The sequence below is a fragment of the Myotis myotis genome, unplaced genomic scaffold, assembly GCF_014108235.1.
Source record: "Myotis myotis isolate mMyoMyo1 unplaced genomic scaffold, mMyoMyo1.p scaffold_m19_p_40, whole genome shotgun sequence".
Lineage (NCBI taxonomy): Eukaryota > Metazoa > Chordata > Mammalia > Chiroptera > Vespertilionidae > Myotis > Myotis myotis.
The window spans coordinates 1,761,863-1,787,461 of record NW_023416347.1 but is presented as its reverse complement, the minus strand read 5'-3'; the positions used below and the strand labels follow the sequence as shown (position 1 = coordinate 1,787,461).

At 48.7% G+C, this 25,599-nt stretch overlaps 2 protein-coding genes across 2 annotated transcripts in view; both read left to right on the top strand.

The window, feature by feature from the left end:
• Nucleotides 1–985: 985 nt before the first annotated feature.
• Nucleotides 986–25,599, top strand: LOC118654956 (zinc finger protein 420-like). Its single transcript, XM_036306244.1, has 3 exons — nt 986–1,207; nt 19,250–19,373; nt 20,650–25,599. The coding sequence occupies exons 1-3, from the start codon at nt 1,163–1,165 to the stop codon at nt 23,205–23,207; spliced, it is 2,727 nt and encodes a 908-aa protein (XP_036162137.1). The 5' UTR covers nt 986–1,162; the 3' UTR covers nt 23,208–25,599.
• LOC118654962 (zinc finger protein 501-like) overlaps nt 21,104–25,599 on the top strand; it is an 89,498-nt gene continuing 85,002 nt past the window's right edge. The window contains exon 1 of the mRNA XM_036306263.1: nt 21,104–21,207. The gene's annotated coding sequence lies outside the window, so the exon portion shown is untranslated. The remainder of the gene's footprint in view (nt 21,208–25,599) is intronic.

Here is a 25,599-nt window from a genome sequence, read left to right as displayed (position 1 = left end):
CATTCCTGTCAAGGGCACATACCTGGGTTGCGGGCTCAATCCCCAGTGGGGGGGCATGCAGGAGGCAGCCGATCCTTGATTCTCTCCCCACCCCCCCTTCCTCTCTGAAATCAATAAAAATACATTTAAACTAGAGGGGATGGGTGGGGCCCGCTCCTCCTCCTCCTTCTCCTCCACCTCCTTTTTAATTCTCAACTAAGGATATTTTTCCATTGATTTTTAGAGAGAGTGGAAGAGAACGGGGAGAAAACAGAGAAGCATCAATGTGAGAGAGATACATCATTGGTTGTCCCCGGCACACTCCTGGACCAGAGCCAGGGAACCTGCAACCAGGTACACGCCCTTCACGGGAATCAAACCCGGGACCTTTCAGTCCGCAGGCCGACGCTCTATCCACTGAGGCACACCAGCCAGGCCTGGAGATGGTTGCTCTAAATGCAAGTGACAGTGGGCTCAGCGCTCCAGGGAGGAGAGCGCGATATTGATCAGACAAAGACGCAGTAACCCGGACTCCAGGGGGATGGCGCCCAGAGCACCGCCTGGGGACAGAAGGAACCACCCCGCAGCCCATGGGCCTCTTCCTCCCACGGCGGGTCCCTGGGTCTGTTTGCGCCGCGCCCCGCTCCCACCCCACCGCCCCAAGCGCACCTCTTGGAGCGTCCCTTCCCCAATTGCGCCAGAGGGGGGCACTGTTGCTGGTGAGTGAAACCAGGTTAAGTCCGAGAGGCGCGGATCCAGCTCCCCAAACACGGCCCTCACAAAGCCGGGCGCACCTCAGCCCGCCCGCCAGCAAAAGCGCGTGTGACGCCCTTCCCCCTCCCTCCTCCCCCCTCCCCCCATCCCCTGCCCCGCTTCCCAGGCGGGTCTTCCCAGTCTCCACGCAACAATGGAGCTGGGGCGGCGCCAGTGGCCTCATTTGCATACGCCGCGGCTCCGCCAATGGGCTGCGCTGGGGGCTTTGGAACGCGGTGTTGCCAACCGCCCGGGCGCGAGGTGCGGGCGTGACCCGGAGGAGGCGGAGGTGGTGGCCGCGGCCCTGGAGGCGGGCCCGGCGGAGCCCAGCGCCGGGGGACCGGCCCTGGCTCCCGTTCCGCCGGCGCCGCGCGGCCGCGAGGCCCGGCCCAGCGCAGAGACCACGCACTTCCGGGAGCGCGCGGCCGCGATGTCGGTGGGGACGCTGAAGAAGCAGTTACTCCAAGCCAGCCAGGTGGGGGCGCGGAGCGGGGCGCAGGAAAGTGGGGGGCTGGGTCCCCGACGCTCCGGGACCTGAAGGCTCCAGATCTGCCGGCCTAGAGTGCGCGGGGGTGGAGTCAGGGTCTCGGGGCTGAGAATGTGGCGGGCCGCAGCGTCCCCGCGCGGAGAGGGGGGCCGACCGCGGACCCCGCTTGTGCCTCCCCCCGCCTTGGGCTGGGTGGAGGACGCAGGGAATGCTGGGTAACCCCCGGGCACGTGCGGGCCGGGGACCCCCCCCGCCACCCCCTGCCTCGGGCCCCGCCCCCCGGGGGCTCCCTGCGCGTGCGCCTAGCGATGGATCCGCTGGACTGCGCCTCCCTTCGGGCCAGGGTCCCCCACCGCCGTCCGTCCTCCCCACGCCGTCTCTCCCAGGAGTTCCGACCTGGCCCCCAGGTGGGGGGACACCTAGGCCCTACGGACGCGTCCTCAGTGTTAGACACCCCCTCACGCATGCGCAGAGGATTGTTATCGCCGGAGGGGGGCGGGGGCCGTCCCTGAGAGCTTCCCGGAGGAGGAGAGATCTTGGTCCTGGGAGAATGAAGTAGGAGGAGCAATTGGGGGTCGGGGACTGGGAGGAAAGGAGGAAGGGCGTTCTGTGCTGAGGAAGCAGGACAACTGGCCTGGAGGCGTGAGGTTGTGTGTGTGTGTGTGTGTGTGTGTGTGTGGACGTTGGTGTGTGTGGAGAAGCCAGTTTGTATTCCAATCCTGCAGCCTCTTCCGGCCACGGCAGGGCTCTCCCTGTAAAACCTGTCGTATCCTGCACCCCTGGACCTGCACTCCGGCTCCCCCTCCCCACCGCCCCCCAATGTTGCTAGAAGCAGGTGAGGGACAGCCTTTGGAATACACATTCCTGAGATCTCACCCGGCGCCTCCACACATTGGCTCCTGAAAAGCTGCTGGGATGAGCGGGTTCTCTTCTTGTTGCCTCAGTCCCAGGCCTAGGCTCTCTCTGTCCTCCATCTCTCCCCTTCCCTGGATGCTGCCTGGGTGATGTTGGGGCTGCCCTGTGTGGACAGGGGTGCTCTTCTGGGAGATAGTCCTACAGGAGGATCAGATGGGGAGGGGAGATGGACTCCCTGCTGATCCTGGGCGCTCTGAGGGGTCTCTGGGGGCACGTGTATCTCCTGACCTGGGACAAAGGGTGTGAGGCCGAGACATACTCTTTTGGCCTTTCCAGCCTAAATGGAGATTTAAAAATATAAGTGCAACCCTCGCTGGTTTGGCTCAGTAGATAGAGCAAGGGCCTGCAGACTGAAGGGTCGCAGGTTCCATTCCTGGTCAGGGCACATGCCTGGGTTGCAAGCTCGAACCCCAGTTTGGGGTGTGCAGGAGGCAGCCAATCATTGATGTTTTTATCTCTCCTCCATTCCTCTCTGAAATCAATAAAAATTTTAAAAATAATAAAAATCAACTTTATTTAAAAGTATATACATATATATATATATATATATATATATATATATGCAAATGGAAGTGAGAAAATGCACAATGAGCTAACTAGGGACTAGGGACATATTTAGTGCAGTACTTGATGAGTGTGGCCACTCAGTTTATATCCACAGAATGAATGAAACTTTGGGTTGGGGGAAGGAAGGATAGGAGAATTCAGGGGAGAGAAGGGTGTCATGGAAACCCAGAGAAAGGGATGTCCACAGTGGGGCTCTGAGCTAGGCATTGAGGAGCGACCTCAGGTGGGGTGCACTGTGATTAGGCTTGTCACACCAGCTTCCTTCACAGGGAACTCACCTCTTTTAATATGTACAGTAGAGGCCCAGTGCATGAAATTCTGCAGTAGGGTCCCTAGGCCTAGCCTCGTGCAATCAGGGCCGTCTTCTGCCCGTTTGCCAGTCCCCAGGCTGAACACCACCTCCACCGCCGGGCTGTCAGGCCTGTGGGAAAGCGGGTGCCGGAGACTTCACCTCCATGCATGTGCGCTGGGCTGGCCGCTGATGGGACGGCGCTGCTGCCGCTGCCGCTGGGGCTTGGGGCACTGACAGAAGCTACAGGGCATGCCCACAACCTACCCGCCCTGGCGTGAGCGGCCCGAGCAGGCAGTGTGTTCCATCAGTGGCCGGCCTGGCGCACGTGCTTGGAGGTGAGAAGTCGTCGGCACACGCTTTCCCTCAGGCCTGAGCCCCCAAGCAGCCAGGGATGAGCTGGTGATCCCAACAACCAGTCCAGTCCTCCTGCCACCCACCCCAATTCCCCCATTCACCATCGCTGATCCATTGGAGCCTGAGGGCCGGGGACATGGACCAAGAGGTCAGCCGTTCAGCCTGCTCACCAGTCCCCAGTCCCACTCTGCCGTTGCTTGCGGCCATGGGTGGGGGGTGTAGGGACTGAGAGGTGGTCAGTGCCACCTCATGGTGCCTGGTTGAGCGGTCATTCCGGTCGTGACGCTTATGGCCTCTGGCCTTTTATTATAGAGACTAGAGGCCCGGTGCACAAAAATTTGTGCACTCTGGGGGGGGGGGGGTCCCTCAGCCTGGCCTGTGCCCTCTCGCAGTCTGGGACCCCTTGGGAGATAACAACCTGCTGGCTTAGGCCTGCTCCCAGATGGCAGAGGGCAGGCCCAATCCCTAGGTGCAGCCCCTGGTTGGGCTCAGAGCAGGGCCAACTGGGGAGTTGGGGCGCCGCCCCCTGTCATGCACAGAGCAGGGCATTGGGAGGTTGCGATGCCACCCTCAGTCACGCTCAGGGTAGGGCCGATTGGGGGGTTGGGGCACCGCCCCCTGTCACACTCAAGGCAGAGTCGATGGGGAGGTTGTGGCGCCACCCCCTGTCACGCACAGAGCAGGGCCTATCAGGGGGTTGGGGAGCTCCCCCCCTCCCCCCCGTCATGCACAGAGCAGGGCCCATCAGGGGGTTGAGGAGCTCCCCCCTGTCACAGAGTATGGCCGATAGGGGAGTTGGCACACCACCCCCTGTCACACACAGAGCAGGGCGGATCAGGGGGTTGGGGTGCCACCACTGTCACACTCAGGGCAGGGCCGATGGGGAGGTTATGGCTCTACCCCATCACACACAGAGCAGGGCCCGTGGGGAGGGGGGAGGGGGTTGGGGCGCCGCCCTCTATCACCCACAGAGCAGGGCCCATCAGGGGGCTGGGGCGCCTTCCCCTGTCACGAACAGAGCAGGGCGGATAGGGAGGTTGTGGCCCCACCCCCTGTCACACACAGAGCCGCAGGGGGATCAGGGGGTTTAGGCGCTGTCCCCTGTCATGCTGATCCCGGTGCCGGGAGGCCTTGTGGCTCCGCTGATCCCAGTGCTGGGAGGCATATTACCCTTTTACTATATAGGATAGAGGCCTGGTGCACGGGTGGGGGCCGGCTGGTTTGCCCTGAAGGGTGTCCTGGATCAGGGTGGGGGTCCCCACTGGGGTGCCTGGCCAGCCTGGGTGAGGGGCTGAGGGCTGTTTGCAGCTGGTCACACACCCTTCAGGGGGGGGTCCCCACTGGGGTGCCTGGCCAGTCTGGGTGAGGGGCTGAGGGCTGTTTTCAGGCTGGGACTGAAGCTCCCAACTGCTCCTTTTTTTCTTTATTTTTTTTTATTCTGGGCCAGCTTTAGCTCTGAGGCTTCAGCTCTTAGGCCTCAACTCCTGAAAGCAGGTATCTGGTTTGTTTCGGTTCTCGAAACTCTGTATCAACTCCAGCTCTGAGATCCCAGCCGGCTGAAAGTTGGTTTCTAGAGTTTTGTTTAGCTTCTGTATTTGTTACAATGTTTGAAACTGCAGGCTCAGAGGCCTGCAGTGGCAGGCGGTGAACATTGGAGTCCTCCGTCACTGAAGCAAGCAAGCCTCATGTTAGTTTCAAGCTGCCTGGCTGCTAGCCGCCATCTTGGCTGACAGTTAATTTGCATATTGCCCTGATTAGCCAATGGGAAGGGTAGCGGTCGTACACCAATTACCATGTTTCTCTTTTATTAGTGTAGATAATTTTTACTGCTTTCAGAGAGGAAGGGAGGAGAGAGAGATAGAAACATCAGTGATGAGAGAGAATCATGGATTGGCTGCCTCCTGCACCCCCCCACACTGGGGATGGAGCCCTCAACCCAGGCATGTGCCCTGATGGGGAATCAAACCGTGACCTCCTGGTTCATAGGTCAATGCTCAACCACTGAGCCACATCGGCTGGGCTTACCTCCTCTTTTGAAAACTTTGCTTTTACTGGGTATTAATATCTTAGGAGCAAATCTAAGAGATGACCAAGATGTAGCTCTTGGATAATTCAGGTTGGTTTCTGACCACTGACCAGCATGACAAATGATTAAAATCTTAGGAAGTCATTGGTATTGGAGAAATACTAGACTAGTGATGAGTTGGTTTAGTTTAAGCGCCTATAATCGTGCAATGATGCGGATTTGGTGGAGAAATTGGGCTGGGTTTAATATAAGAGGGACCAAGGTAATAAGGAATGGTAGATGTTTCTCTTTGTCATTTTGTTGTTGTTAATCCCCTCCCAAGGATATTTTCCCATTGATTTTAAGAGATTAGAAGGGAGGGGGGGAGAGAGAGAGAGAGAAGCATGGATGTGAGAGAGAGACACACTGATTCGTTGCCTCCTCCATGAGCCCGGATCAGGGCCTGGGCCAGGGAGGAGCCTGCAACAGAGGTATGTGCCCCAGAAACCTTTGCTCCACAGGCTAACGCTCTATCCACTCTAATCTCTCTGTGTGACATATTAGGGGACTTAGAAGCTGTGTGTCTTCTCACATTGATTGCAGTGGTGGTTGCACAAATCCGTGAATACACAACCAAGCACTGAATTGCTCACTTAGTGGGCAAATTGTATGGTATTGATTTATAGCTTCATATAGTGTGTGTATGTATATAGGTGTATATGTCCCAGTTCTGAAATTTTTAAGTAAGCCACTTAAAAGTATTTCAGAGAAAGGCAGAGTTGACAAGGTTGTTTGTTTGTTTATATTTCAAAGAGACAGGGAGAAGGAGAGAGAGATAGAAACATCAATGTGAGGGAGTCATTGATCTGCTGCCTCCTGCACACCCCCTACTGGAGATGGAGCCTACAACCCGGGCATGTGCCCTGATGGGGAATCAGACGGTTGACACTCAGCCACTGAGCCACGCCGGCCCGATGCCCTTACTCTTTTAAAGCCTTAATCAAAAAAACGAGGGGTCACAAGGGGCCAGGATATGTACCCCTAGTGACAGGCTGGCCATCTCTGGGTAAACACTTCTGAGAAGGATGTTCTGTGTAAATTATGAGACTCTCTAGGGAGGCAATGAATGTCTCATTTCTTTTTCTCATTTGAGACAAAGATAAAGATGCACTTTGTAAAACCCATAAGGATTTATTTATTTTTCTCTCAGGTGCATCAGAAAATAGATCAAGCCCTGACCGGTTTGGCTCAGTGGATAGAGTGTTGGCCTGCAGACTGAAGGGTCCCAGGTTTGATTCCGGTCAAGGGCATGTACCTTGGTTACGGGCACATCCCCAGTAGGGTGTGTGCAGGAGGCAGCTGATCGATGTGTCTCTCTCATCGATGTTTCTAACTCTCTATCCCTTGCCCTTCCTCCCTGTAAAAAATCAATAAAATATATTTTTTTTTAAAAAAAAATTGAGCTAAAGCATTCTTGCTCCCTTCCACATAGATTGTTTGGTAAATTCATAAATCTATTTGGTATTATTTTTTTTTAAAATATGCTTTATTGATTTTTTACAGAGAGGAAGGGAGAGGCATAAAGAGTTAGAAACATCGATGAGAGAGAAACATCGATCAGCTGCCTCCTGCACACCCCCTACTGGGGATGTGCCCGCAACTAAGGTACATGCCCTTGACTGGAATCGAACCTGGGACCCTTCAGTCCGCAGGCTGACGCTCTATCCACTGAGCCAAACCAGTCAGGGCTGGTATTATTTTTAAGTCAGGGTGCCCACATGGATGTTCAAACCAAATTGATTTGATTTTTGTACTATCTTAAGGACACAGTACCATCCAAACATTTCTTACCTCTAAAAATGGTATCATTTGGAATTTGATTTGACTGGTTGAGCATCGACCTATGAACTAGGAGGTCACATGTTCAAATACGGGCTAGGGCACATGCCTGGGTTGTGAGCTCGATTTCCAATAGGGGTGTGCAGGAGGCAGCCAATCAATGATTCCCTCTGAGCATTGATGTTTCTATCTCTCTCTCCCTCTCCCTTCCTCTCTGGAATCAATAAAAGTATATTTTTTAAAAATGCATTTGAAAGCAGGGATTTGGGGAGGGGCACGATTTTTTTTTCAATTTTTTAGTTTTATTAACAAATTGAAGATAAGTTATATTTCTCAAAGTAGGGGGCATATTGTGTATTGGGAGGAGCTAAGGTTGGCATACTTTGCCCAGAAATGAAAACTGCCAATAAACAGAACAGATACACTATTTTATTTGCCTAAATAATAGGTGAGCTCTAGCCGGTTTGACTCAGTAGATAGAACATCAGCCTCCAGACTGAAGGGTCCAGGGTTCAATTTGGGTGAAGGTTACGTACCTCTGTTGTAGGCTGCATCCTCGGCCCTGGTCAGGGTGCGTGTGAAGGCAACCAATCAATGTGTCTCTCTCACATCAATGTTTCTCTTTCTCTCTGTCTCTCTCCCTTCCACTCTCCCTAAAAATCAATGAAAAAAATAGCCTCAGGTGAGGATTAACAAAAAAAACTGACTAAATAATAGATGAACACGTTCTAAAGAGTCTCCATCAGTAAAGCGTGGAGAATTGGAATTTGCTTTTCAGTAGAAACCTGGGGAGGTGTTGAGTTGTGTGTGTGTGGTGGGGGGAGGTAGGGGAAGCAACTGGCATTGTTACAATTCTAACTAAATACTTAACTATTCCCTGAACTCTTCCCTGTCATTCCCAAGGTCATCCTCATGAGTTTTGATCACAGCATTAGTGGCAGTGACCTTCCTGAGCCCAGTGGTGTTCCTCTGACTTGCTTTCTCATCCACTGGATGACGCAATCCTCTATGATCCATTGGGTGAGGTTGTCCTCTCTGATCCATTGAGTGAGGCTGTCCTTCCTGATCCTTTGGATGAGGCTGTCCTTCCTGATCCTTTGGGTGAGACTGTCCTCCCTGATCCTTTGGGTGAGGCTGTCCTCCCTGATCCATTGGGTGAGGCTGTCCTTCCTGATCCATTGGGTGAGGCTGTCCTTCCTGATCCATTGGGTGAGGTTGTCCTTCCTGATCCTTTGGGTGAGACTGTCCTCCCTGATCCATTGGGTGAGGCTGTCCTTCCTGATCCTTTGGGTGAGGCTGTCCTTCCTGATCCTTTGAATGAGGCTGTCCTTCCTGATCCTTTGGGTGAGACTGTCCTCCCTGATCCATTGGGTGAGGCTGTCCTCCCTGATCCATTGGGTGAGACTGTCCTCCCTGATCCTTTGGGTGAGGCTGTCCTCCCTGATCCATTGGGTGAGGCTGTCCTCCCTGATCCATTGGGTGAGGTTGTCCTCTCTGATCCATTGGGTGAGGCTGTCCTCCCTGATCCATTGGGTGAGACTGTCCTCCCTGATCCATTGGGTGAGACTGTCCTCCCTGATCCATTGGGTGAGGCTGTCCTCCCTGATCCATTGGGTGAGGCTGTCCTCCCTGATCCACTGGATGATGCCAGCATGTGCTTCCTGCTCATTTCCTTCATCCCTAGTCCCTGGTCGAAGATGCTGCTGACTCAGTGTGGATAACTTGGGTACTTCCTAGTGAACCCGATACCTGAGTCATCTCATGTCATCCACGTCGTATCCTTTATGGGCCACAATTCCCAAGTCCAGAGGAATCAGCAGTGAAGGCCTGGGTGCACCTCTGTTTCCCAGGTGTGAAGAGCACAGCGCACACCTGGATGCTCTATCCACTGTGTTCCCAGGTCCGTCTGCGCTTATGTTCTCAGGGGTATGGCTTCCGTGGGTACACCTCTCCCCTGCACTAGTTTCTTTTTTTTCCCCCGTTCTTTTTTTTTAAAATTGATTTCAGAGATGGGGAGAGAGAGAAAAATAAATGATGAGAGAATCATTGATCGGCTGCCTCCTGCACAAGTTATCCCCAAGTTATCCACACTGGGGATCGAGCCCGCAACTCGGGCTTGTGCCCTGACCAGAAATTGAACCATGACCTCCTTGTTCATAGGTTGATGCTCAACTACTGAGCCACACCAGCTGTGTGCTGCTGCTCTAGCTTCGTCTTGCCTAGATCATTATGTGGCATGTAGAGGAGCAGAGAAAAATACATTTGAGGTGAAGTCCTCTGGAGCACCCAATTAAAATTCCTTCCTAGCACATAGAACTGTCTCATCATTAACTGTCCTGTTTATCCCTTGTGGCTTCCTAAGCCTTTTAAACACTGCCTGACACACAGTAGGTGCTCCTGTTGAATGAACAGATGTTCAGTAGGTAGTGAGGATGGTGACATGGGCCCCATGTGGTCTATTTCTGTCTCACTCCAACCTGTGGTTTGCCTAAATCAGCGGTTCTCAACCTGTGGGTCGCGACCATCAGAAAACACAGATAGCATATCAGATATTTACATTACGATTCATAACAGTAGCAAAATTACAGTTATGAAGTAGCAACGAAAATAATTTTATGGTTGAGGGGGTCACCACAACATGAGGAACTGTATTAAAGGGTCGCGGCATTAGGAAGGTTGAGAACCACTGGCCTAGATCCTCATGATTTGGGGGGAAGGAATGTCCAAAACCCAGATTTCCTATTACTGAAATTTTGGCAATTAATTAACAATTTAAAAAAGCTGTGCAGGCCAAAAGACAACCATGTGAGATGAAGTAATACTAGGTTTAGCCTGGATGTGGCTCAGTGATTGAGCGTCTACCTCTGAACCAGGTGGTCATGGTTTGATTGCTGCTCAGGGCACATTCCTGGGTTGCGGGCTCGATCCCCAGTGTGGGGCGTGCAGGAGGCAGTCAATCAGTGATTCTCTCTCATCATTGACCTTTCTATCTCTTTCTCCTTCTCTCCTCTCCTTTTTTTTTTTTTTTTAAATATATTTTTATTGATTTCAGAGAGGAAGGGAGAGGGAGAGAGAGTTAGAAACATCAGTGATGAGAGAGAATCACTGATTGGCTGCCTCCTGCACACCCCCCACTGGGGATCGAGCCCGCAACCCAAGCATGTGCCCTTGACCGGAATCGAACCTGGGACCCTTCAGTCTGCAGGCCGACATTCTATCCATTGAGCCAAACCGGCTAGGGCTCCTCTCCTCTCTTAAATCAATAAAAATATTTTTTAAATGTTCAGTGTATACATTTAGCCAAGTAAATCCCTCAAACAATTCATACCATTTATACATTCTGTTAATTTCTCTTAAACATTTTTAAGTGTAGCTACAAGTTCACTGTGTATGATTCTCGTAACACTGTGGATTCCAGCTTTAAATTTGTTTATATTTTTGCCGTTTGATTTCTTACTAGCTGTTCGTTCAGGGGACCTCGGCAATTTATTGCTCAATAGTGGGATTAATAAATAACTTTGCTTTTAAGTTAAGACTTGATAGTTTAAATTCATTTTTATTGGTGTGATAAAAGTTGGTTTCTATGACATTTAACAGGTTGATCAGCGTTGGTTCCTGTTAAGTTTAAGAACTATATTAAGAACATTTTTAAGAAGGTGATTTGAACTTCTGAAAAAGGAAAGAGGATACACTTCAGTAAAGAATATGATCTTTTGCTTGGCCAGCAGGGCTGAGTGGTTGAGCATCTATCTGTGAACCGGGAGGTCACTGTTCCATTCCCGGTCAGGGCACATGCCTGGGTTGTGGGCTTGATGGTAGGGGGTGTGCAGGAGGCAGCCAATCAATGATTCTCATCATTAACATTTGTCTCTCTCTCCCTCCTCTTTCCTCTCTGAAATTATAATCAGACAACCAAGGGGTCTGGGCTGCCTGTCACTACTTGAGCCAATTAAGCAGAGACAGGGTTGACTCCTATATGAGCGTTTATTCCAATCCTGCCGGCAGCGTGGGAGGAGCAGTTAGTCACCCACAAAAATCTGTACTGACCCCCCTGCCAGTTGGCTGGTTCTATACACATGAGGGAGAAGATAGCTAGCTATGTGCAGCTGCGAGCTACAAGTACAACATGGGAAGGGGAGGGTAGAGTCTGCAGTCCAGCCTTCAGGGGCTCAAAGTCTGATAACAAGGTTGTTAAGGTCGCTGAAGGAGGAACACAGGAGGCCAAAAGGGGTAAAGAATGCTGAATTTATGCTGAAACCGGTTTGGCTCAGTGGATAGAGCGTCGGCTTGCGGACTGAAGGGTCCCGGGTTCGATTCCGGTCGGGGGCATGTGCCTGGGTTGTGGGCATATCCCCAGTGGGAGATGTGCAGGAGGCAGCTGATCGATGTTTCTAACTCTCTATCTCTCTCCCTTCCTCTCTGTAAAAAATCAATAAAATATATTTAAAAAAAAAAAGAATTCTGAATTGATTAGGTCATCTGGATACCAGATGGGCTGTGCCCCCAACTCACGCCAGCTCCCAAAGACTGGGAGTCTGAGGTTTTTAAAGTATCCTAGGAGGGCTTTTTCTGGGTGCAGGTCTGGATTCTGGGAAAGTCCGGAGGGGAGAGATAATGGTCTAAGCGAGTGGAATGTCCATTGTGAAGTGGCCTAAAGGTCAGTTCCCAGGGAAGGGAGTATCGATTCATTTATTTCATCAGATCTAACATCCCAGCCTTTTTGTTATATGGAATAGGGATGAAGGTCATATCTTCTGTATTTACTTCCTGCGGAGGGGGACGTCGAGATCAGAGAGGAATGGACTTTGAAAGCAGTGGGCTGGATGAAGGGTCGCAGCAGCATGATTTCCCCAAGAGACCGGTTGGTGAAGGCTCCAAAACGGTCCTGTTGAGGGACCTGGGAGGCAGAAGCTGGTCCTGAGGCTGCCACAGCGTCACTTGTCTGGTTTTGCTGCTTTTCTGGGCCTGGAGCTGAAATACAACTGAGACCTAGATGTGATCTTTAGGGAGGAAAAGGTCAGGGGGTCTTAGTTGCCTGACTAGTTATTTGCTAGGGAAGGTAGGTTACCCTGGGGGTGAGGTTCTTGTTTTCCCAGTTTTGCCCCTTGCTGGCATCCAGAGCTTTTTGGCCCAGTGAGTTCCTATACCTGTACCTGGCCCATCATCCTTGCTCTGGGAGTCATAGGGACAATGAGGCCTGGGCACAAAAGGAGGTTATAATGGTATCTAGGGGTGGTATTTCCTGAGTACAAGTAGGGCTTGTAACCTGGTGGAGACAAACTGTTTTATAAATTTTAGTATTACTGGGGCAAAAGCTGGAAGGAAAGAGACATTACTTTGGAGGGCTGTAATCTAATATACCAAAATGAGGTGTATCCTCAAATCATTTACTCTTAAGTGTCCTTGGTTTAGAGAAGATAGGGTTTTCTATATGGCTGCAAACTTTGGCATCTGGATTTTGTAGGTGGTTGCGAACTGCTTTTTTACTATCTCAGTTTCCTTGTTCTGCTTATCCTCGCTTATTGGCCTGTGTCATTTATATAACTTCCTTTTAACATTTCTTTTAACAAACCTTTAACTTTCGTAAAGATTCTTATAACTTTAACTCACTTTCTTTTTCCTTCAAAATGCATGTCCATGCCTATCCCTTCTATTGTCAGCTCTTAGAAACCTTAATTGTCCAATGATTAGCAAAAAGTAAACAGCCAGCATTTCTTAGATTAACATTTATGAACACACTTTAAATACACTCTTACTTTCAAAAAAATATACCTTCAACAAAGTACAAGGGTAATATGCTAATTAGACCAGGTCGACCAGCCATCTTCCGGATGTCCAACTTCCTTCTGGACAAAGCCATGGTGGTGGGGGCCGAGGCAGAGGCAGGTAGGGGTGATCAGGCTGGCAGGGGAGGGCAGTTGGGGGTGAGATCAGGCTGGCAGGGGAAGGCAGTTGGGGGCAAACAGGCCGGCAGGGGAGGGCTGTTGGGGGTGAGATTAGACCTGCAGGGGAGGGCAGTTAGGAGCAAGATCAAGCCTGCAGGGGAGGGCTGTTGGGGGTGAGATTAGACCTGCAGGGGAGGGCAGTTGGGGGCAAGATCAAGCCGGCAGGGGAGGGTAGTTAGGGGCAATCAGCCAGGCAGAGGCAGTTAGGGGTGATTAGGCTGGCAGGGGAGAGCAGTTAGGGGCGAGATCAGGCTGGCAGGCAAGGGCAGTTAGGGGCGATCAGGCTGGAAGGGGAGGGCAGTTAGGGGTGATCAGGCTGGCAGAGAGGTTAGTGGCGATCAGGCAGGCAGGCAGAGAGGTTAGGGGCGATCAGGCAGGCAGGCAGAGGGGTTAGGGGCAATCAGGCAGGCAGGCAGAGGGGTTAGGGGCGATCAGGCAGGCAGGCAGAGGGGTTAGGGGCGATCAGGCATGCAGGCAGAGGGATTGGGGTGATCAGGCAGGCAGGTAGAGACAGTTAGGGGCGATCAGGCAGGCAGGCAGGTGAGCAGTTAGGAGCCCATGGTCCCAGAGTGATCGGGCCTAAACCAACAGGAGGACATCCTCCAAGGGGTCCCTGATTGGAGAGGATGCAAGCTGGGCTGAGAGAACCTCCCTTCCCCCACCCACCACCCCCTGTGCACGAATTTTGTGCACCAGGCTACAATCCTATCAAATAAAAGACAAAAAGGGTAATTAACCGTACCTCCGGTATGCTTCGCATTGGGTAATAAGGGCGATATGCAAATTAACTGCCAACAAAGATGGCGGCCGACAGCCATGCAGCTGAAGCGAACATGACACTTGCTTGCTCCAGTGATGGAGGAAGCCAAGGTTCCCTGCCTGCCAGGGCCGGCTCTGAGCCCAAAAGCAATAATGTTTCAATTATAGAAGCTAAACAAACCCCAGATACCTGCTTTCAGCCAGCTGTGGCCACAGAGCTGGGAGCACCAGTGACGGCAACAATGTTTCAATTATAGAAGGTAAATAAATCTCAGAATTAAAAAAAAGAAAAAAAGAAAGAAAAAAAGGAGAGGCTGGGAGCTTCAGTTGCTGACCAGCCTAAAAATGGCCCTAAGCCCCTCACCCAGACTGGCCGGGGACCCCCACCCTGAAGGGGGTGTGGCCAGCCTGAAAACAGCCATCAGCCCCTCATCCAGGCTGGCCAGGCACCCCAGTGGAGAGCCCACCCTGAAGGGGGTGTGACCAGCTGCAACCACCCATCAGCCCCTCACGCAGACTGGCCAGACACCCAAGCGGGACCCCCACCCTGATCTGGGACACCCTTCAGGGCAAACCAGCCGGCCCCCACCCGTGCACCAGGCCTCTATCCTATATAGTAAAAGGGTAATATGCAAACTGACCCTAACAGCATAAAGACTGGGAATATGTCGACAGGAAAAACCAAGATGGCGGCATAGGTAAACACCGGAGTTAGCTGCCTCGAACAACCACTTCACAAATACAACTAAAAGACGGACGGACATCGCCCAGAACCACAGGAAGACTGGCTGAGGGGAAATTCTTCAACTAGAAGGAAAGAGAACAGCATACGAGACTCAGAGGAGGTGCAGTGCGGAAAATACGAAGGTGCAGAGGTACGCACGGAGCGGGCTGGTAGCTGAGGGCGCGGTTGTCGTTTTCAATCTGGAGGGAGTCTCAGATTCTGAGCTCCAGTTCTGGGCGAGTCTCTAGGGACCCAGACTCAAACGGGAGAAGCGGGACTGTCTGGCATCGGTTGGAACGCGAGGGCAGCTTTCTCTCTGAGGTTTGTAGCGGTTGCTGGGACTCTGAGAGGCAGAGCCTCTGGGGACCGGACTGAGAGCAGCCATAACTGCTCCCTCCACCCGCTCTGTTGATCCCGTGCGACCTGCCCCGCCCAAGCCCTGCACGGAGCCATTTGCCAGATAGCCTCAGGCAAAGACTAGATTAGCACCTCCCTAGAGGACAGAAGTTTTCCCACTGCAGACACAGCTGATTCTCACATCCAGTTGGCCTGGAGGTCAAATCCCCCTAGTATTAACTACAACAATCAAGGCTTAACTACAACAAGACTGCGCACAAAGACCACTAGGGGGTGCACCAAGAAAGCATAAAAAATGTGGAGACAAAGAAACAGGACAAAACTGTCAATGGAGGATATTGAGTTCAGAACCACACTTTTAAGGTCTCTCAAGAACTGTCTAGAAGCCGCCGATAAAGTTATTGAGATCCTCAAGAAATCTAATGAGACCCTCGCTGTTGTGATAAAGAACCAACTAGAGCCGAAGCCGGATTGGCTCAGTGGATAGAGCGTCAGCCTGCGGACTGAGAGGTCCCGGGTTCGGTTCCGGTCAAGGGCATGTGCCTGGGTTGCGGGCACAGGATGTGCAAGAGGCAGCTGATTGATGTTTCTCTCTCGTCGATGTTTCTAACTCTCTCTGTCTCTCTCCCTTCCTCTCTGTGAAAAATCAATAAAATATATTAAAAAAAAAAAAAAAAAAGAACCAACTAGAAATTAAGCATACATGGACTGAAATAACGAATGTTATACAGACTCCCAACAGCAGACCAGAGGAGCGCAAGAATCAAGGCAAAGATTTGAAAAGCGAAGAAGCAAAAAACACCCAACCAGAAAAGCAAAATGAAAAAAGAATCCGAAAATACGAAGATAGTGTAAGGAGCCTCTGGGACAGCTTCAAGCGTACCAACATCAGAATTATAGGGGTGCCAGAAGATGAGAGAGACCAAGATATCGAAAACCTATTTGAAGAAATAATGACAGAAAACTTCCCCTACCTGGTGAAAGAAGTAGACTTACAAGTCCAGGAAGCGCAGAGAACCCCAAACAAAAGGAATCCAAAGAGGACCACACCAAGACACATCATAATTAAAATGCCAAGAGCAAAAGACGAAGATAGAATCTTAAAAGCAGCAAGAGAAAGAAACTCAGTTACCTACAAGGGAATACCCATACGACTGTCAGCTGATTTCTCAACAGAAACTTTGCAGGCCAGAAGGGAGTGGCAAGAAATATTCAAAGTGATGAATACCAAGAACCTACAACCAAGATTACTTTATCCAGCAAAGCTATCATTCAGAATTGAAGATCAGATAAAGAGCTTCACAGATAAGGAAAAGCTAAAGGAATTCATCACCACCAAACCAGTATTATATGAAATGCTGAAAGGTATCCTTTAAGAAGAGGAAGAAGAAGAAAAAGGTAAAGATACTAATTATGAACAACAACTATGCATCTATCAACAAGTGAATCCAAGAATCAAGTGAATAAATAATCTGATGAACAGAATGAACTGGTGATTATAATAGAATCAGGGACATAGAAAGGGAATGGACTCACTATTCTTGGTGGGGAATGGGGTGTGGGAGATGCGGGAAGAGACTGGACAAAAATTGTGCACCTAGGAATGAGGACAGTGGGAGGGTAAGGGCAGAGGGTGGGGCAGGAACTGGGAGGAGGGGAGTTATGGGGGGGAAAAAAGAGGAACAAATGTAATAATCTGAACAATAAAGATTTACTAAAAAAATAAAAAATAAAAAGACTGGGAATGACTGGTTACTATAACACACGCTGACCACCAGCGGGCAGACGCTCAATGCAGAAGCTGCCTTCTGGTGGTCAGTGCTCTCCCACAGGGGGAGCTCTGCTCAGCCACAAGCCAGGCTAATGGCTGCCAGTACAGCGGTGGTGGTGGGAGCCTCTCCTGCCTCCTCAGCAGCGCTAAGGATGTCCGACTGCAGCTTAGGCCTGCTCCCTGCTGGCAAGTGGACATCCCCCGAGGGCTCCTGGGCTGCCAGAGGGATGTCTGATTGCCATCTTAGGCCCAATCCCCTGGAGAGCAGGCCTAAGCCAGCAAGTGGTCGTCCCCCGAGGGGTCCCAGACTGCGAGAGGGCAAAGGCCGGGCTGAGGGCCACCCCCCCAGTGCACAAATTTTTGTGCACCAGGCCTGTAGTGTATTGATAATAGATGTTGAAAGAAAGGAAGAGGGAAAGAGACAGAGAACATCAATGAGCAAGAAACAAGGATCAGTTGCCTCCTGCATGACACCTGCTGGGGATCCAGCCTGACCAGTACTGGTACCTGCAACCTCTCAGTGCATGGAGTCAATGCTCAACCAACTGAGAGATATCAGCCAGGACTGTAGATCACTTTAATTCAGGGAATCATGGTCAGGATGATAATAGTAGTAATAGCTCAGAAGGGACAGTGTGAGCCTACGGATTGGCTTTAATGCTTGGGCCCCTGTTTGTGGAAGGCAGATGTCACAACACAGCATAGGGACAGAAGCTGTCATGTAGAGTTTGGGGAGAGATAATGGTTTTGCAGTGGCCAAGGCCTTTAAAAGATGAGTGGACGTGAGATAAACTGGAAGCAGAACAATAATTCAAACAAGATGAAACTAGGGCTGGTACATATTAACTTCTCTAAACACTTACAGGATTTTGTTGTGACCCTTGGTATGGCCTGGCTGTGGGGAGTTGCAGACAGTCTTGTGGATTAGCTTAGCGCAGTGGTTCTCATCCTGTGGGTCGAGACCCCTTTGGGCCTCGAACAAGGGGTCGCCTTTCACAGGGGTCGCCTAAGACCATCGGAAAACACATATATAATTACATACTGTTTTTGTGATTAATCACTATGCTTTAATTATGTTCAATTTGTAACAATGAAATTGGGGTCACCACAACATGAACTGTATTAAAGGGTCCCGGCATTAGGAAGGTTGAGAACCACTGCTTTAGAGGCTTGAGTGGGCATCTGTGAGACTCACTGGGCATGGTGCAGAGGGCCATCAGGGCTGGGACTTGAGTGAAGGTTCATTGAGGTATGTTGGCTGTGACTGGTAAAGGGACATCAAGTGCAGCATCAGGGGAGGTGGGCTCTGGATATCTGAGGTCTGATTGTGGTTCTTAATAGATGAGGTTGAAGGAAAAAATAGTCAGGAAAAGAGGCCTTCATAGCAGGACTCAAGGCTGCCTGTATGAGTGTGGATTATCAGTATCTGGGCAAAACTTGGTCCTCTTGGAATTTGGCAAGCAGTGTCTGGACCACACATGCTGAGTAATAAGTAAGAGGGCAAGGAGATGACTCTGGGGGCCGGAAATGTAGGAGTGCAGGTGTGAGAGAGGTGTGGTACAAAGAGTGATATGCACTTGGAGAGGGAGTGTGAATTCATGGCCAGAGTGCCCTGACATTGACCTAAGAGTGAGTTGAAGGGAGAGTCCATATCTGGTGGTAAAATAAGGATGATAAAATAAGGAAAATTTTAGGCTTTATTGCCTGAAAAGAGGGGTGTTTTGGTGCTACCTGCCAGGTACAGAGATTAGATGCCATTTATCTACCCAGCTGCCTTTTGTTGCTGGGGGCAAATACACTGGTTTATAGGAATGAGATAGCATACATCAGTGTTACCCATGCTGTAAACTCTCCACTGACATGGGTAAGTGAGAAAAGTAAGAGAGAAATGGATTATGGAGGTATTAATCTATAATTTTGGAAAATGAGGGAATTAGGAAACAACCCATCCTCGCTGGGACAGATTTGTATTACTTTTGAAGTTGTGCCTCTGGGAATGAAGCTGTGTGAGAGGAGTGTTGTTCAAAGAACTATATGCAGCAGGTAGTGCAAAGCAATGGTCTCAACACCCTGGGATTGGGGTCAAGAGGATGAAGTATGATGCCATGTTTTTGGTGTCTTTGAGGAACAATCTGAGGGACACAAAGGTATTGGGTATTGCCTGACAAGACTGGTATCAAATCACTCACATTCTCTTTATGGCCAACATCTCTTCCTACCCTATGTTCTTGACACCCACTCTATTGTCAAGACGACGTGCAGCATACATGGGAAGCCCATTGCTCAGGTATCTTCTATCTGCTCAACTGCCTTTATTGTTGTGGGAAGACAAAATATCAGTAGGAATATAAGAAGACAGTGAATTTTATGGGATGAAGGCCTGGTATCTTCTCTGGTGTGTGAAGTTGAGAGAGCTGATAGATATTGAGGGTGGGGAGTATGACAGAGTTCGAATCTTAGGAATGAATCTAATCATGGGCTGTACTGTCCCCATTATGACAGGATATGAACTTTGAGGACGTGGCCATTGTCTTCTCTCAGGAGGAGTGGGGGCTCCTTGATGAACCTCAGAGACTTCTCTACTGCGATGTGATGCTGGATGTTTTTGCACTTGTATCATCTGTAGGTAAGACCTTCACATTCTTTCAGTGTCTGAGGTGACGTCCTCTCTTCCTTTATTCCTCAGATGTAGCTTTTTCTCTCCTACAGCAGACCATGGGCTCTGCTTATTTCCCCCATTGTCATGTCAAATGTGCTGTGGCTGCCATGGGTGAGGTCTAGTCAGAGCCCTGAGTGATAGACTCCACAAACATCCCTAGTGCTAGCTGCCTCAGACAGTGCAGGATGTGTCTGGGAGTCAGGAGTCTTACAGACAGCTTAATGGGTCCCACCTGCTGTTCCTCTCCCTTGCAGGCGTCTATGTCCAGATCCATGGCTTCCATTTCTACCTCCTTCCTCTAGCCAAAGGTCCTTGGTGACTGCCTGTGCCAGGTTATGGCCTTTACTTACATGAACCTTGAGCTCTTCTTACAAGATCACACTTCAGTTCTTGTTTGTAGTATTACCTTCTATAAATACTGTTGTAAGCCAAATTGCTCTAGGCCAGTGCTGGATGCTCATCTCTGTGGTCTTTCATTAATACTTGGAATATTTATGTTGTACGTATTTGTAGAGAAGAATGTGCAGGGAGAACCCTGTTTTTTTCAGAGGATGGTCTCAGAAGAGGCCTGGCCCAGTTGAGTTGCAACTGTGGGCTAGATATGATGTAAGGGTGTGTTTAGGTGATACCAAGCACCTGCTCATTTCCAACAGTGATTAGGTGTAAGTACCATGGGCAACAGCAGATTTCTACCTTTTCTTTCCCATACTGAGCACTTTGCTGACTTGTCATTTCATCTGTAACTTCCTGGCCTTTGACTACCTTCACCTTTGTAGTCTTTTTCCATCGCCTGTTTGTCTGCATTGCTCCATCTGCAGTATTCTCCAACATTGACCTGCACATGTGTTATGAGATGCACATACATGCTTAAGTAGTTCTCGAACACCAGCTACTAAGTTATTGAATATTATTTGGAATAAGACAACCATATTTCAGCACAGCTTGCGCATGTCACCAGCAGACAAGCCTTGCTGAACACTGTTAGCAGAAGAATGAGCTGACAATCCTGCTTCTCTTCCATGTGGTGCTTGCCATGTGTGTGTCATATTTCGTTTGAGGTCTTCCTCGTTTTGTGATCTTCCATAGCCCAGACATTCATGGCAGCATCTTATAAATCCTTCCTACAGATCTTTTATTGTGAGACAGTTGCATGGAACCAACGTGTTATGTGCAACACAGTTTTCTAAAGGGACTTCCATCTGTCACCACAGTATTCATTTCCTCACCATTTTACTATTTTCAGGTTGTTGGCATAAAATGGATGATGAGGAGGCCAATTGTGAGCAGAGTGAATATGTACCAGGAGAGTCACAAGTCAGGGCTTTTAAGACAGCTCCAGCAACCCAGAAGACCCATCTTTGTAAGTGTTTCTCAGTGTTAAAAGATATTTTGCACCTGACTGAGTTACAAGCAGCATACTTTGAGCAGAAAGCCTTCTTCACTGACAAATGTGCGAGAGACTTCAGTTTCAGTGCAAACCCTCACCAGCAACAGAGAGATGCCAGTGGAGAGAAGCCCTGGAAAGAAGATATGGACAGGGCCTCATTTGTGTCCCAGTGCAGCTTTTACTTAACATGGCTGCCTTCAACCATTAGGGAGGTTGGGGAAGACTTGCCAGCCATCTCAGACATTCTCCAGCTCCAGGCCACTTTTACCACTGAGGAGCCACACAGTGGTAGTGAGATTCCACAGGAATTTCTCAGTGGAAGAAGTCATGACGAGTGGGGTGAATGTAAAAAAGCTGCCAGCCACAACCAGAAAGTTGTTCAACATCAGGGTGTCGGCTCCAGAGAAGTGAATTGTGAGTGTAACAAATGTGGGAAAGCTTTTAGAGAAATCTTTAACCTCATTCGTCATAGGAGAGTTCACACTGCAGAAAAGCCATATGAGTGTAGTGATCGTGGGAAGTTCATCCTGAGGTCCAAACTCATTCAACGACACAAAGGCCACACTGGAGAAAGGCTGTATGAGTGTCATGAGTGCAGGAAGTCCTTCAATCAAAGCAGTACCATCGCTCAACACCAGAGAATTCACACTAGAGAAAAACCTTATGAGTGTAGTGAATGTGGGAAATCTTTTACCTGCAATAGTCATTTCCTTTTCCACAAGAGAGTTCACAGTGCTGCAGAACCTTATGAGTGTAGTGAATGTGGGAAATCTTTTACCCGCAACAATAACCTCCTTATCCACAAGAGAGTTCACACTGGTGCAAAACCTTATGAGTGTAGTGAATGTGGGAAATCTTTTACCCGCAAGAATAACCTCCTTAGCCACAAGAGAGTTCACACTGGTGTAAAGCCATATAAGTGTAGTGACTGTGGGAAGTCATTTACACACAGTTATACCCTCATTCAACACCACAGAGTTCACAATGGAGAAAATCTGTATGAGTGTAGCGATTGTGGGAAGTCCTTCAAAAAAAGGTCTAACTTCAGTGAACACAGCAGAGTCCACACTGGAGAAAAGCCCTATGAGTGTTCTGATTGTGGGAAGACCTTCAGTAAAAGCAGTAACCTCACTCGACATAAGAGAGTTCACAGTGGTAAACCTTACGAGTGTAGTGAATGTGGGAAATGTTTTACCTGCAGTAATCACCTTCTTATCCACAAGACAGTTCACACTGGAGAAAAGCCATATGAGTGTCGTAAATGTCAGAAGTCCTTTAGGCATAGCAGTACCCTCACTCAACATCAGAGAGTTCATAGTGGAGGAAAGCCCTATGAGTGTTCTGATTGTGGGAAGTCCTTCAGTAAAAGCAGTAACCTCACTCAACAACAGAGTATTCACAGTGGTGCAAAACCTTATGAGTGTAGTGAATGTGGGAAATCTTTTACCCGCAATAGTGAGCTCCTTATCCACAAGAGAGTTCACAGTGGTGCAAAACCTTATGAGTGTAGTGACTGTGGGAAGTCATTTACACACAGTTATACCCTCATTCAACACAGCAGAGTCCACACTGGAGAAAAGCCCTATGAGTGTTCTGATTGTGGGAAGACCTTCAGTAAAAGCAGTAACCTCACTCGACACAAGGGAATTCACAGTGGTGAAAAACCTTATGAGTGTAGTGAATGTGGGAAATGTTTTACCTGCAGTAATCACCTTCTTATCCACAAGACAGTTCACACTGGAGAAAAGCCATATGAGTGTCGTAAATGTCAGAAGTCCTTTAGGCATAGCAGTACCCTCACTCAACATCAGAGAGTTCATAGTGGAGGAAAGCCCTATGAGTGTTCTGATTGTGGGAAGTCCTTCAGTAAAAGCAGTAATCTCACTCGACACCAGAGTATTCACAGTGGTGCAAAACCTTATGAGTGTAGTGAATGTGGGAAATCTTTTACCCGCAGTAATAGCCTCCTTATCCACAAAAGAGTTCACACTGGTGTAAAGCCATATAAGTGTAGTGACTGTGGGAAGTCATTTACACACAGTGATATCCTCATTCAACACCACAAAGTTCACAATGGAGAAAATCCGTACGAGTGTAGCAATTGTGGGATGTCCTTCCAAAGAAGGTCTAACCTCAATGAACACAACAGAGTCCACACTGGAGAAAAGCCCTATGAGTGTTCTGATTGTGGGAAGTCCTTCAGTAAAAGCAGTAACCTCACTCGACACAAGGGAGTTCACAGTGGTGAAAAACCTTATGAGTGTAGTGAATGTGGGAAATGTTTTAGTCAGAAATATAGCCTGGTTAGACACTTAAGCCTTCACACTGCAGAAAAAGCCTTCAATATGCAGGGAATGACATATTTTTTCACTCAGTTTTACAACACTGAAGGAGATTCCTACAGACCCATTTAGCTGATATTAGACCCCTTTTTATCAGAACATACACTATGCTAGATTCCTCCTAAGTTTCAGCTGTAAGTGAGCCTTTAAAGTGTTGCATTGCACTTGCTGTCCTACCCAGGCCTACTACCTAATTGATGTCACTGTGAGTATATGTGGCTGAAAGTAATTCACTTTTACCACCTGGTTCACCTGAACAGTATGTGCCTCTGGGGGGAAGTCATTTATTTAGTTCTCTGCCCTCATTCAACATCAGAGCATTCACACTGGAGAAAAGCTGTATGTGTGTACTGATTGTGGGAAGTCCTGTGTGCTCAGTAAAAAATGAATTCTGTATTCTTACTTATGTTTGAGGAAATGATGAGTACTCCGAGCTCTTAGGATCTTTACTCCTTTGTCTCTGACTAAGGACTGGACCTAACCATTGTTTCCCCCAGACCACCATCCTAAGATGCACTATGCCAGTGGTTCTCAACCTTCCTAATGCTGCGACCCTTTAATACAGTTTCTCATGTTGGGGTGACCCCCAATTTCATTGTTACAAATTGAACATAATTAAAGCATAGTGATTAATCACAAAAACAATATGTAATTATATATGTGTTTTCCTATGGTCTTAGGCAACTCCTGTGAAAGGGTCGTTCGACCCCCAAAGGGGTCGCGACCCACAGGTTGAGAATCGCTACGCTATGCCTTTCTGGTACATTGTGCTTCTCACATTGTGCTGTGATGAATTTTTTTAGGTAGCTATTCACCAACATGCAAACCACTTGCTGTATATGGCTCTGGTTTATGATCTTTTTCTAAAGGTGCTTTTTGCATTTGTACCTTTAATTTATTGGTTCTGTTCTCTGCCTGGGATGAATTGAAAGCACAATTGTGATCTGTCGGCAGGTAGAGGTGAAGAGATATTGTGGGGATCCCAAACTTTCAGTGCTTCTGAAGGGACATCACGATGGCAGAAAATCAGTTTTTTCCCAATATTTGCTTATTTTGCATTTCTGCCCAAAGTCTTGAAAGCAAGACTGCGGAACTTTATGGTTCTATATTGCAGCCTGGTACCTCTATTATTGGTGAGGTCAAAGGTCACTTTGTTGTGCTTCTGTGAACAATATGAATTATATTCTCCATTCACAGTGTGTATGACATAAGTCTCAGCAATAATCTGCATACCATGATGCACTAAATTTCATAAACCGGTGTCATTCGTTGTAAGAATTTGAGGATTAGGTGCAACCACAATTAGGACAGAAGCACTGCTCCAATCAATAGCGAGTGCGAGAGACTGCAGTAAATTGGTTTAAAAAATGCCTCTTTTGAATGTTTTCCACAAATTTTCCAGGGCCTGTGACTTGTGGGATGTTTGTGTACAGACATTCTCAGAACCTGCATAACTTTCTTGTGGCTGAAGTCATTGGTAGAGCAAATACTCTTATGGTGGTGGTGTTTCTGCTGGCCCCTCGAGGGTGTTCACCTCAAGGTTTATGCTCAATAGACAGGATCTAAAAGGTAGAGGAAGGATAATCTTGTAGTCAATCCTAAGTTGTGGATTTTGTAACCTGTCAGCATCCCTGTTGATTCTGCTGGCAAAAGTCTTTACTGCTTGCTGATATTTGCTGCCACTAAGGCAAGGCTATTCCTCCTATGATATGAGAACTGACATGCAAAAAACTGCAGTTTTCTTACGTGTTCTATTTGGTGAACTTTGATGTACATATAAAGCTGTGAAACTGTCGCACATGAAACAAACTTATCTGTCAACATTATGTACAGTGGAGCAAAAATAGGTTACAGGTATGAGCACCCAAAATAGAGAGTTTATTTTTAAAACATTTTTATTGATTCTTTTTGGGAGATAGGAAGGGAGGGAGAAAGAGAAACGTATATATGAGAGAGATTTGCTGCCTCCTGCACACCCCCTACTGGGGTTCAAGGATCTGAAATGGATCTAGTGAACTTGAAGGGTCAGGGATAATGCCCAACCAACTGAGCAACACTGGTGAGGTCACAGTATATTCTTGTATTATTATTATTTCATGCCATACCAACAGCTCTAAACCTGCTTTCCACACACCCCATATTTGCCTCTTGCCCTTTTATAATCCCTCTGCCTTCCCCAGCCCCCCATAGAGGCATTGATTTTCCTTCCATTACAACACATTAGTGCATATTTTTCATAATTTTATAGGCACTAGAAGGTGTGTGCACTTTAACAAATATTGGTTTCCTTCATGCTGCACTGTTATTTTGAGAGTCAACACTAATGCTGATGTGAATAGTTAATTATTTTATTGCTGAGTAGTATTGTGTTCTGTGAATTACCACTTTATTGATCTATCTATGATTTTGGTTAATTCCATGTTTGGGGTATTATAAATAAATCTGTTGGGAATATTTGTGTTCA